The 14,060-nt window shown below is 29.2% G+C and overlaps 1 protein-coding gene across 1 annotated transcript in view; it reads right to left on the bottom strand.

Moving 5' to 3' along the window:
• Nucleotides 1–14,060, bottom strand: part of LOC106470185 (laminin subunit beta-1-like) — a 57,223-nt gene that overhangs the window by 41,327 nt on the left and 1,836 nt on the right. The window contains exons 2-12 of the mRNA XM_022399610.1: nucleotides 12,755–12,983; nucleotides 12,349–12,523; nucleotides 11,510–11,638; nucleotides 10,178–10,441; nucleotides 8,287–8,407; nucleotides 7,725–7,913; nucleotides 6,996–7,175; nucleotides 6,279–6,388; nucleotides 4,003–4,218; nucleotides 3,554–3,712; nucleotides 289–406 (exon numbers count right to left, since the gene is read on the bottom strand). Coding sequence (XP_022255318.1) covers nucleotides 289–406; nucleotides 3,554–3,712; nucleotides 4,003–4,218; nucleotides 6,279–6,388; nucleotides 6,996–7,175; nucleotides 7,725–7,913; nucleotides 8,287–8,407; nucleotides 10,178–10,441; nucleotides 11,510–11,638; nucleotides 12,349–12,523; nucleotides 12,755–12,983 — 1,890 coding nt within the window. The remainder of the gene's footprint in view (nucleotides 1–288; nucleotides 407–3,553; nucleotides 3,713–4,002; nucleotides 4,219–6,278; nucleotides 6,389–6,995; nucleotides 7,176–7,724; nucleotides 7,914–8,286; nucleotides 8,408–10,177; nucleotides 10,442–11,509; nucleotides 11,639–12,348; nucleotides 12,524–12,754; nucleotides 12,984–14,060) is intronic.

The raw sequence follows: 14,060 nt of genomic DNA, 5'->3' as shown, positions 1-14,060 counted from the left end.
TATGCTAACTTTCAAGAGTGCCAGACTGAGTGTTTGATTTGCACTTAACGTTCTTTTGTCACTTAGATTCATTGCTTATTGTTTAGTAAGCAGAGCTCATAAATACTGATTTAAAACACATACACGATCCTAAGAAATTGCTTAAGGAAAAAATAATCAAAATTAGAAACCCAATGACTTGTGCTCTCAAAAGGCCCATCTTTCTTTATCCCTGAAGGAGGAAGATATGCCTTCCAAAAACACAGGAGTATGAAACTGAGAATTAAGCAGGCAAAATAAAATCTTTACTTGAAGATAATGAGAATATCTTCTCATCCAATAATTGTGTTTTAGCACATGGTCCCACATGATCAATATGACTTGTTTTCTCAATGTAAACTACTGCCTTCTCCCAGTCTAAAGGAAGCTATAAAAAAGTAAAAGAACATCATAATTAAATACTAAAAAAATGCATATTTTAATTTCAAAATAACTTTGTTGTAATAATATTCCAAGAATAAGCCAAGCACACATATATCTGATCTTCCCAATAATGAGATATTAATATATTTGGATGTACAGGCATATTAATTTGTTGCAAGTTTACAGTTGTGTCAATTTGTTTTTTAAATGCAAAATGACTTCATTAATGGCCCTAAATACAACATTAAAATATATTTAAGCAGACACTAAGTAACCAAAAGTGTGTACAAGCACACTTTTATTTACTGAATTCTTAAATAACGAAAATTGATAAAGCTGTCATTTATCCAAGGCAAGTTTCACATTTCTACTTTATCTAAATTTTAACCATTAGAAGTTAGAAATATTTAACTTTATTTTGTTTGGTTTCATCTGCATCCAACTTAACACAAAACTTAGACTTTCATACCTCTATCCATGCATTCTCCATATATGATGGTCTCCATCTACAAATTTATTTTTTTTTTGTTTAAAAATTAGCCTCCTTGAGTTACTGAATAAACATGTATGAAATAGAGAGTATTATGTTGTACATTAAGTGACTGGTTGAAGTACAAGGTTTAAAGATCTTGATTCTGAGGACAGAATTACCCAAGACCTTTGTCACATAGCATTAATTTAATTTTTGAATTTATAAAGGGCAAACCAGTTGTTTTTAGTCTTTTGATTTTAGTTTTGTTAGTAGCCAGGTGTGACCTTGAGATATCCCAGTAGTACCATAACTTCATCTTCTATAAAAGTTTATGAAATTGAAGATAATTAACATTTGAATTTATTTAATATCCTTTATTTATTTTGTTACTTGATTTTGTTTTAAAGTACTTAAATTCAAACCATCATGAATGTTCATCACATACAAAATACACTTCTATGAAAGCTTAATAGCTTGCAAAATTCATAAGCTTTGGTTTATTGTTACTTGATAATGGAAAATATAGGATAAATGTTTCTACTACAACGACCACATGTCCATAATTAAATTCAGATCATTAAGTTTTTATTATGATGAAGTTTTACTTTAAAACAAGAAAACTATCTAAATTGTGTATGAATACTTTATTTCATAGAACAAATCCTTAAATAAGAAAAAATCCATTACTATAGTTAAGGAATATTAACCAACTGCTTAGAATAAACCAGTTACATAGAAAAATGTGATATATAGTTTGTTTTGTCTTATTTGTTATTAAGCACAAAGCTATACAATGAGCTAAAACTCGGTTTTTAGAATTATAAGCCTTCAGAATTACTGCTGATATAGATAGGAAAAGGTGAAATGAAATGAAAAACACAACAGAAAAACAATATTTACTTCAACAGATGTTTATATTAGCTAGTTGTTATCTGGCATTTACATATATAAAAACACCAAAAAAAAACCTTGGCTATATAATAATCTTCATTTGCTTGAGAAAATTAACATTGACACCCAATACTTGAAAAGAAATTTGGGACTTTTAATAAATAATTATCCTGTACTCTAAATTATTCATACACAGTAATAAACCTTTTTTTCTAAGAACAAAGTTTCTATAGATGGATTTTTTTAAGACCTTTTGACATTCCAAGGATAAACAACCCACAATTACTTAAATTTCTCAACAACAAGATTTCCATAACAAGAATGTGGAAAGACAGCTTTGTTGTAGGTGGAATGAAAGTAATACATAACTTGGTTTGAATTAGAAATAAATATAAAAATTTTATTTTTTAGAAGATAAAGCACAAAACAGGATAATAGCCAATTGAACTAGTGGCTATAAACTATTGTATTATGACAGGTTAAGCTAGAGAATAAACTGTAAAATATTAAAAATAATCAAAGAAAAATTCATTTAATTAAAAGGGAAAAAACAAAAAAAAACATTTTACATATAAACTGTAATGGACTGGCTAGTTGACTGAATAGAAAAAGATTGCAGTGAATGATCAACATCTTAAATTAAGAATATCTTAAATCCAGTGAGGTAATATGATAAATTCTGTCTGAAGCACTATGTTTTTTGTAGCCTGTCCAGTCAAGAAAACTTTGTGTATGGAGAGTACCTAGCAATTGTCACATGAAGAAGAGATATTTCCACATTTGAGTGCCTATTATCCAATTGATCAGCTCAAGGAAAATGTGTATTATGAATGCGGTTTTGACACACTCACTTCAAGCTCGTTTCAACTCCTGAGAAAAAAAACAGTATCTGAGAGAGTCAGAACTCACTAAGTCCTGTTACTGTTTATTCTGTTCTACCAGTGCCTGCTGATCAAATATAGTTCAACTGTTGTCAGTAAAGTTTAATTTTATCTAACCTTTTGTTTTTTTGTTAAATACAATTACCTCTCTTATAGTTTCTTCATTTAAACTGTTTAATTTCATTGTTTATTTCAACCTTTAATTTCAGTAAACTACAATATTCATACCATTAGCATTATCAGCAAATGTTTTTCTGTTCCTCCATTAATAAAAGGTTATTTTAATTTTAACTTTGTCTCTTTCATTTCACTTATAACAAATTGCTACACTCATTCTTTTGTATGTTATGTCCACAAACTTCTTGTTTATACAAAGATCAAGTGACTGTGAGATAGGTTTACTCTCAAATTACCACACCATTAACCAGTACACCGAGTGAATAATACTTCAGAAATTAATTTCTAGGCTGAACTGACATACAACTTTAATCAGTTTTAGCATGTTCAAAAATAAAACTTAGAATAAATTGAAATTCTGTGAATATGAAACATACTACCCAGCATTATACCATGCTTAAAAACTCAACTTAATGCCTTTCTTTTAAATTAAGTTTTCAAATTGATATATAGATGTAGTCATTGGGCTTTAGAACAATAAAATATATACTTCTAAAGAAATAAATTTAATATTTCTTAAGTTGATCAATGACACTAAATAATTACTAAATTTGTATTTGTGTTTTCTGAGTAAATTCATTTTCTTTTTGTTTCAACTTTAGCAATATTTCATTTATGACAGTAACATTTATTAATATTTTAATTTATTTAGATCTGTCTTTTGAAACATATGTCACACTAGTTATCTCAAAAACACACTTTTGCAACATTAAAAAAAGTGAAATATAACCTGTTGCTCGTAACGAATCACAATACCATACTCCAGTGTTTGAGGAATATAAGTAATGTTAAACCTGAGGCTGGAACCTTCATAAACCGTCATAAAACCAAGTCCAGTCCATGTTGGTTCTTTATCTGATTCTGGTTCTCTGATATTCATTTGACAGTTCTGTAAAAAATTTTAACCATTATAATGATTATCTTTTTTAAGTAAAGTTCAGGAAACATAATGAAACAACTAATTTTTAAGTAAATAAATACTCAATTCAGAAGCCCATTATTCGTTTTTACATTGGAATATGACTGCTGACCATTATAAACTATAATCGAGTATCTGTCAGGAAGTTAGAATGTGAAAGGTTAAGTTACAGAAAACTGTGGTCTCAAAAGATATGTTTAAATAAACCAAACTAATAAATCATATGGATGTAGTTACTATTAAATTTATTCAATACTTACTTGGCAACCTCTTGCAAGTTCAGCTTCATATATTACATAGTCTAGATTTCCAACAAAGTAACGTGACAATGGGCGGTCACAGCGACGTCCATTTACATGAGGTCGACAATGGCACTGACCATTTATTACATCACATTTATAATCATATGCTCCACCTGAGTCACAGTCACATGGTTTACAGCCTAATTCATCAGAACTAAACCCCCAGAACTCAGGCTAACATGCAAGTAAACATTGTTGATGTTACAAAAGAAAATCTTCATCAAAAGACACTTAAATAAAATACCTAATGTATGCTAATTTCAAAATAAAATACTGAACACGAGGTAATACTAAAACAACAATCATTGTAACAAAATATATACAACAGAGAATTGTCTTCATAATTATTAGTAGTGTCATTTTATCAAGAGATTAATCCAATATTAAAAAACAAAAGATTATTAATTAATTCCTTATTCACGTAATTTAGGAGGCTGTATTTAGGTAAAACTAATAAACTAAATTATGGGGTCTATTCTAGCCATGAAGTGAAAATGAATCTTGAGCCTTACAAATTGAATGGCATAACTCAAGCATTCTACCAAATTTCACCCCTTCAATAATCAATGAAGTGAAAACCAAATGTTTATCATTCAAAACACTGTAGTGTAGTTAGCTATCTCAAGCAATCACAAGTTCAAATCTCACCTTGCTTCAATTCTCACTTTTCCAGAAATGTTTTTAACTTTATAGGTTGGTATGCCATCCTTACCATTTTATATATAAAACTACTATCTTTTATTATAATAGTAGAGTTTATTAGCTTGAGCAGAGACACCAAATTATCTTCACATACCACCATGCATCCACCTTTAATAGCATGTGACAATTGGTCATCTTTAAATTTGCCATCTGCTTAAAACACAGTAGCCAGTTTCAATTTGGTGATGCAATTTGAAAGATAGAGAAAATATTAAAATATGAGAAGTTGAAAATATTCTACTTTTTAATATGGCAAATACTTTTATTACAAATAATACAAATAAGCTCATTGTACTATTTCAATAAAATCTTTAATGATTAGCAAAACATTACATTTCCTTGGTCAGTTAGATATTCCTCAAATTTTTTAAGACATTTTCAAGTTTTTCCATGTTTGCCATGAATTATAGTAAGTTCCATATTTATTTAAAGATAAATCTAAATAAAGAAAATGAAATTTTTCTGATAACATAACATTCAATGTATATGAAAGCTTCAAGATGAGCTCAATCCATCAGCAAGTTTATAGAGCTCTTGAATTTATTGTAATAGTGTACCTTCACACATAACCTCTTCCATTTAACATTGTCTATTTGAAAACCAGAGTTGCTTTGATTCCACTCCTGCCATTTTGTTGTTTACACATTTATGAATTTCAAGATATGATTTACACTACTTTGGTATAGTTTTCACCTATTCAAAATCATCAATGCCATACAAAGATTAGTGTTTTATTCTTAAGAAACTGACTTCAGCTTATATTATTGTTTTAACATATCCTATCATTGGACAGGTTCTTTTGAATTATTTGTTGAAAATAAAACAAAATCCCATACATGTAGTAATAACAAATTAGTTTATTTCTCCCCTAATGTTTGCAACAGGCTACTATCATTTGTACTGTAGACTCAAGTTCACAAATAACATTTGCACTTTCAACAGAAATTTACTTGCTAATGGTACTATGATTAATGTCCAAAATGTACACTTTTAACAGCTAATCAAATATAAACTGAATATACACAATAACCAACACTGATCTGAATTACTTCACTAACTTCTCAATCACTGAAAAAAAACCATAAAACTAAATATTTCACTGAATCAATGGTACTTTACAAACTGAAAAATTAACTCAATGCTTCATCGATTCTTGTATTTATAATGTAGTGTTGTTTATAGATATTTCACCAAATTTCTTGATCTTTATCATTCACAAATACTCCAGGAATTGAAGGACTACTTTTATAGACTTACTTGATCTTAACATCATGTACCCAAATTAAAATAATCAAAATATAACTTATGACATATGTTTTTACACAAGATGCATCTAACCACACATGTAGCTTAATTATGCAAGTATCCAAAACCCTTTGAAAAAAACTATACACTGAAGGAACAAGTTTAAATAATTACATTTATGACTGTCAGATTAATGTATACATGGAAGTTTACATTGCAATGAAATACTTCATCAATTGAATGTGTTGAAAACATTTAAAAAAAACAAACAAAGTAATATATCTTACCAAACACTGACTACAATCTCTTCCAACAACATTCTTCTTACAGGTACACTCTCCTGTAAACTCATTACATTCAGGGTTTCCAATAATCCCAGATATATTGCACCTGCATGCTACAACAAATAATTCTTCATAATTCTTTGTTCTTACAAGTCAAACATATATAACTAATTCTAAAAACATAACACGGAGAATCAATTAAACACAAGATTTTTGTAACTTAATAAAATAAAACAAACATATTATGCCATAATTTTACAAACTTTACATAATACACAATTCATTACTGTTATAAATGTTAATTAATATAAAAAATGTACCCGGAATTAAAAGAATACTTATCTAAATAACATTCAAAATGAACTAGCTATTTTAAGCTGTGCAAGAAATGTTTCTACAATAATTTTTCTATTAGCACTGAAAAACGTTTCATTATATGCAGTACAAAATATTTTCTTCACTTGCCTTTTAGCAACAAATACCACTTTACCAGAGTCTGATGGCATTCAGTGGGAAAGTAAAAAGTTATTAGATTTATCTAAATATGCTCATATTTTCTAGTTATTGAACCAAAGCTTCTCATTAACCCTCTAATTTCATGTTTAACATGAAGCATTATCTTATAATTTATGCTTTAGCTAGTGAACACACAAACAGAGGCACCAATTAGAAGAAACTGAAGTCAATTAGATACAAGTAGAAGAGTGAATTGCAACTCACATTCACAGCCATCAGGATTATCAGGCTGGAAATTCCAAAATCCAGTTTTGCAATGATCACAGCATTTTCCTTCAACATTGTTTTTACAGTGACAAAATCCTGCAACAATCCCAGCTGCAGGATCACTTACAGGTTCACAGTTACCCTTATCCAAGGAGCCATGAGGATCACAGTCACATGCTGTCAATAAAATGTCATACAATAAATTATATTCTTAAGAGTTTCATAATTACCTTTAAAACATTACACTACTGAACTAGAACATCAAATCACAATGAAGTAGTAACATGTGTGACCTATATGTTCAAACAAGTTTTCACACGTGAAGTCTGATTAACATATGAAATTAAATTACAAAAAGTATTCTATCATACTAAATAAAATTTTGTTAACTGCCTCTTTTCACCAGATTTTATGAATAAATATTAAATTTCAATGAATAAAATACCTTAAAGTTGCTTAATTTTTACCAAATAATTTCCTGAAATGTGATTTAAAACCTGGCATATTCTTTATTATAGTCAATTCCATTAAAGTGCAAACTGCAGTCTTTATACAAAATTAGCATCTAGGAGAATTGTTTAACATGTTTATTTTCAACATATTGTAATCAATATTTCAAGCTTAGATACATTTAATAGTATAAAAACTATTTTACAAAAATGTTAAATTTAATATTCAATTCAAGTTCTGTTTTCATATCAAGCAAACGTATTATCCTGTACTCACGTTGACAAACATTTACATGAGTTACATCAAGTGTAGGATCATGGTAGAAAAAAGGTTTGCATTGTTCACAATTTTGACCCATCGTGTTATGCTGACAACCATCACATATCCCTCCACTCACTTTATTAGTTGAATCCCATAGTGCCTGGTCAAAGTGACATCTTGTAGCATGTTCATTGCAATTACATTCTATAAGAACAATACAGGACAAATTGACAAAAATGCTTATTGATGCTTTGCCTGTATAACAAAAATCTTTACATACTTACAACAAAGAAAAAAAAAACATACTTGTTTGCAAATTCAAATTCCACTACACTGTATTCCAGAGTGGTTGCATGTAAAAAAACAGGAACTTTTTAAAGGTATGTCAGATTAGAATGAAATTACTTAACTAAAATTTTACTTTAAATGTACTAGTAGCCAAGATTCTAAACTTTCATCATTAACTTTATCCATGGCTTTGACATTCATGTAAATCATTTTTATTGATTTTTCTTTATATAACAAAAATCCAAACACAATTAGTTGTATCTCTCATTCTGTGAAAATAGGCTCTTACTTTTACAAGCATTAGTCTGGTTTCCTATTGCAGGTTTCCAAGGTATATCATTGTACAGGTCTTCACAATGTTCACAGTTAAATCCTTTTGTGTGGTGAGTGCACATACATTTTCCATAAACCTATAGTAAAAATAACAAGTCATTTGCATACATTTATCCATTTGTTAATGAATCATAAGTCTGAGAAAAAATTATTTTCTTTAAATGTATATCACTGCTCAGTTGTTTGCTTATGGCTTCAAAGTATCATAATAATCAAACAGTGATAGGTCAAACTTGATATTCAAAAGTAGTCTAAAATCCATTTTATGAATCAGTCCAATGTGATTGTACAATGAATTTTTCAAGTTCAATAGGGAGATATATTTACTATTTTTTCTTCATGACTAGAAAGTTACAAAAATATTGAGTTATCTGATGGATATCATCAAGATATTATATTCCAGAAAACTTTTTGGAGGGATGGACTGCCCAAAAGTCTGCAATGCTATGACCTAAACTTCTATCTGATGATGTGAATTTTCACACAATTCCTAGAAACAATATTCACTTTGATCACTTAACATTAGTTTTATTGTAAAATCTTACATTAAAATTTTAAGTTATGATAAAGATATACAAGATGAAAATATGCACTACACTATTTCCCTCTATAATTCAGTTGGCAAGTGTCATAATGCGACTATTTTAGCTTTTGGTACACATCTTCCCCACTTCCCAACTTTATAAATAGAGAGTTAGGCTATAAAGAAAAAGAGTCAAAAGAAAGCAGTGAACAAGTTTCAATCTGGAATTAATCTTTTGTATTAAATGGTTTCTAAATTTGGTGTACAGGGCAATGCAAAATTTGCATACCACTAAGATGCAGAGACCTGCTCTTTATATGATTTTTCAAAGTCATGTTTCTGTTTCAAGGGTTCTTTTAGTTAGAATAACTGAATTAGTGATCAGTAACTTTGCTTTGTTGTAGTGAGTGAAAGAGTGACTGTCTTAATATTAACAGTGAACATTTGGAACAGTTGTAGGTATAGGAATTAGTTAGAAGTTCTGGAAACATCAATCTACAGTTAATCTTAATTATTTTGAAATGTAATTTCACATAAAAACCCACTTATCACATTTCTAGCAAAATTATTAGAAATCCATACACCAAAAACCAAAATTGAGTTTGTTAATTTTTCCAAATTTCACAGATTACTTTTTTTTTCTGATTAAGATTGACTTTTTGTATAATGTCACATATTGAAATTAAGTTTCTTAAACTAACTGCCTTGTATTTTTTTTTTTACATTCATACAACTTGTAATAAATTTATACTTCTGTTTGCAGTAACACATATACAAAAGTTTAAACATTCGGTTAAGCAAGTTTTCTATAAATAGAATAACAAATATATGACAAATAATATAAATAACTGCATAATCACACAAACTAATATTACACATTAATAGCTAATATACTAATGCTGTGAAGCCAATCACTTGCATTTAGCTTAACACATGCATAATTTTTATATTTCTTTTTTATATAAACAAAGGTACTGCATTTAACACCTCTTAACATCTCATTTGTTTAACTTCAATGCCTGTTAATTAGCGGTAAGCATTGCCATGTTAGGCTATAAATCTGAAATTTTTTCATATTCACTTGTAATAATAAAACATTTTGTGGCTATTGTGTTTGTAGCAAAATATTTTATATGACTGTTACAATTTTTTTCAATTATTATACAAGTGAAGCATTTTTGTCAGTATTTTTTTCTACAGTGTTTCAATCACTTAAAATACAAAATTCAAGCAAATACATGTCTCACATTGCATTAATTCTGATGTAAGTTTTAAATCAAGTGCATATTAACTAACTTAAAAGTATTCTAAATTAGCAACTTACAATATCGGGCCCTGTAGGTTGGCCAAGTTTTGCTACACAATGACTAGCATGTCCATGACAAGAACATCTCCCTCTCACCACTATTTCATAAATAGCATAATAATAGTTCATTTTATTTGGTTTTACTGAATCCAAAAGATTATCACCAAGTGAATAGAGCTTCGTGAAGTTGATTCGCAGGTTGGTCACTTTCAAACAATTCTGAACTTCAAGACTATATGGGTCATCCACTTGAATATTAGGAGGTATAACTTTAAATATAACCTAACGAAACAAACAGAACATTTAATTAACTAAGTAAATTACAATAGTCAAGTCACTAAAACCATTCCTATAAAAATTGAAGATAAAATATGAGATACTTAATGAAGCTTATTGCTCAATAGAAGGCTCAAAACACTGATGCCTACTCGTTATAAATTGTAATATTTTCCAATAAACATTCAAACCATAAGATAATAGCCAACTTATGTATATATATAAAATTTACACAGAAGGTTATCTTGGCATAGCTGTCCAAAATTTTGAACTTGTAGACAAGATAGAAAGCAACCAGTCAAAAGCACCTCGCAGACAACTCTTGGGATACTTGTGTCTGACCAAATAGTATTATTTGATCATCACTCTCATAAAACATATTTACAGCCCAAAAGTGTGAAGCTTTGTTGTTGTTTGTAGCAATAGGAATGTGAACCACAAACCCTCAGATATACAATCCAAGCATGCAAACCACTAGATCATGGCTGATCCAGTTGTAAAGTAAAACAAGGTCATAGCACCAGCTTAAACTTCCATCAGATTAAGAATAAATATGGCAGCTTTGCTTGTTTTTAAGCACAAAGCCACACCATCTATATTGTACTCACCACAAGTATCATAACATGGTTTTTAGCATTAAGCTTTCCAGCTTACCAACAAGACACTGGGGGGCAAATATATAGTTAAAAAATTGAAGAACACATTTTTGAGATACAGAAATTTACAATATAAAGAAACAATGTATTTCTAAAACCCATCCAATTTTGAAAACAAAATACAAATTTTAAAACTACATTTTACAAACACTTTATTAATAAATCAATATTAAATACAGCATCCAGTTGATAACAATGACGAGTTAAACTTCCAAGAGAACATACAATATTGGCAATATCAACACTAATTTACTGTATACATATAACAATCACCATCACAGTTTAGGAGTTTATATTAGTTCAGCTGACAATCATATGACATTCTTTATATTTACAAAAAAAAAAATTGTGTCCTTTGACAAAATGGTTAAAAAACACCAGAAGTAAACATTACCAGTTCAATAAACAGAATGCTTACCTCTCCCCCTGTGGATGGATCAACCCCAGAGTAGAGGGAGTCACAGACTACATCAGTCACCCTCTGTCTAGACCCAGTTGGTATTCCTGGAAATGACTTTGTGCAGTTGTTGGCAAAATAGTGGTACACCTGTGTATTATACAAACAAAACACTTATTTAATCAACAATATACAGCATATAAAAGTTATTTAAATTAATTACTATTTAACTTAATTCAACTAAAAATAGTTATAAGGTATAGTTACAACACCATTTAAGAAAGCTGCTGCTAAATTAATTTTCTTATATTTAAGTCATTGGAATCATATTGTAAAATAAAATAATTCTAAGAAAAAATTGAAATAGTTAAAGGTCTGAAGTAAGTACCATGACATGTTCCTTCTTCAGTCATGGTTATTTACAACACAGGTTTTCACTGGAAACATAATTAACCTTTCTTCAATCATCTGTTACAACATTCCAAAGATTATTATATAATAAATTACTATAAAACACTAAATATCAACCAACATATTTTCTGAAACTGTTGTCATTACTACAAGTATGGGTTAGTTCAATGATTTTAACAGGTTATTCCTCAAACACTTTTACTGATGCAAATAAAACCAACAATAAAGACAGCTTCAAAAAAAAAATTATGTAACTAGAGTTACTGAAAAATCTCATTTTGAGCATGAAATTTTATATAGATATTTCTCAACTTGAAGTTCTTAAGGAATAACTGGGATTTAAAGATGAGTTAAGTTTGGTCTTTACTAATAAACACATTTAAACACAAGATTAAGTCCGATTTTGCAACAGTAACCAAAGATATTAGTTATTAAATGACTATACATACTCTCCATGTTGTTCCAAAGTCATGAGACTTTTCAATAAGCATGGCAGCAGGTCGAAATGTTTTAAAAATGATGATGAGATGTGTGACATGAAACTCCATTTCCAAATCCAGCTGTATCGTAACATTTTCCTTGCCATTTTCTGCTTGCCACCATTTCGAGTTATTACCTCCAATCCTAGCAAAGATACTTATTAATTTGTAAGCTTTATGGTTGCCAGTTTTGCACACAAAAATTATTAATTATTTATTTTAAGATTTGACTTATAATACTAAATCAAGAAAAGTTACACACACACACACACATATTATATTATATATATATATATACACACACACACACGTGTGTGTGTGTGTGTGTGTGTATGTATATATATCCATTATTTGTATATAATGAAGTTTCTTTTACCTAGAAACAACATTTTCAATTTCATGAGATTCTCCAGGATTTCTAGAGTCACAACTAAAACATTTCTTCTTTTCTTTTAAATGACTAACAATACAGAAATGTTCCTTTTTCTGTTGTCCACAGGTTGAAGAAGCGTAAAGATGTTTTTCTCGACCAACCAGCAAATTTCCTACGGCTGGATAGCAACTTGTTTCTTCACAGACTGGCAGAGATGTTTGAGAATACGTACCTGTGTATTAAAAACAAATTCAATATTACATTTCGATTAGAACAAGTTCAACTAATTAGCGACACAAGTCATTAATTCGACAAAAAAAAATCGAATTCACCATAAAATGTCGAAAATGTTTCTTCCGTTGATTTTGTTTTTAATTAAAGTGCATGGTGACATATGATGAGATTAACTAACTTCTGTTTTAGTGTCCAAAAGAACTGGGTTCAAAACTAGTGTCGTAGTGCTGTATATTTTAGTAATGTTCACAGTCATCCCAACATGATCTTTAATGCCTGACGAAAAGCGTATGCTCGAAACGTCGCACAAAATAAACTGGAAAAAGTTGTCATTCATACATGTCAACTTGTTCTTTATTATCATGCATCTCATAATAGACTAGGCACTGCAGTTCTGAAAACATCACGAATCTGCCGTCTTAAATTTTCCAGGCTCCAGTTGTGTCGTGCTCGATTTTTTTTTGCATATATTATTGATGTACTTACTCGTTTACAAAAATAATGTTAGGTGACTTCTCACACTTAAGATTTTGATTGCTAATGTGATCTTTGAGTTATTTTTTTCTTTTAATTTACTGCAAATTTAATTATTATTACTCGACAATATATTAGTCACAAACGCAAATGAGATAAGACATATATCAATACCTAAAATATTTTAAATTCCTTTAAAAAGTTATGAATAAAAGTAGATCTACCAAAACTTAAGATTTAACCTCTTATTTAATACTTATAATTCACTTTTTAGTTTTACCTAATGCCGAAGTTTCTATCAGTCTCAATAGTATACCTTTTTTCTATCTTGTAATCGGTTTCGTTTTTTGGTACTCATTCTCGCAGTGTTTGTAAGTTTTATTTCCCTCTTTGATATTGCATTATGTTTCATTTCATTTTCATTTCTTAATTACTATTATATTTTATTATCATCATTATTTCGAACTGTAGAACTGCTTCAACATATTGTTACTTATCTGCTTGTTTGATAATTTCCGGTAAAAATTCTTTCCGAGTGACTTCAGCGATACAAGTCCTTTCTTGATTAAAACTAGTTTATCTTTCTCGTTACAAACTTTGT

Source organism: Limulus polyphemus, unplaced genomic scaffold (genome assembly GCF_000517525.1).
Source record: "Limulus polyphemus unplaced genomic scaffold, Limulus_polyphemus-2.1.2 Scaffold102, whole genome shotgun sequence".
In the NCBI taxonomy this organism is placed as follows: Eukaryota; Metazoa; Arthropoda; class Merostomata; order Xiphosura; family Limulidae; genus Limulus; species Limulus polyphemus.
Note: the sequence above shows the minus strand (reverse complement) of the source record. Positions and strands in the feature narration are given on the sequence as shown.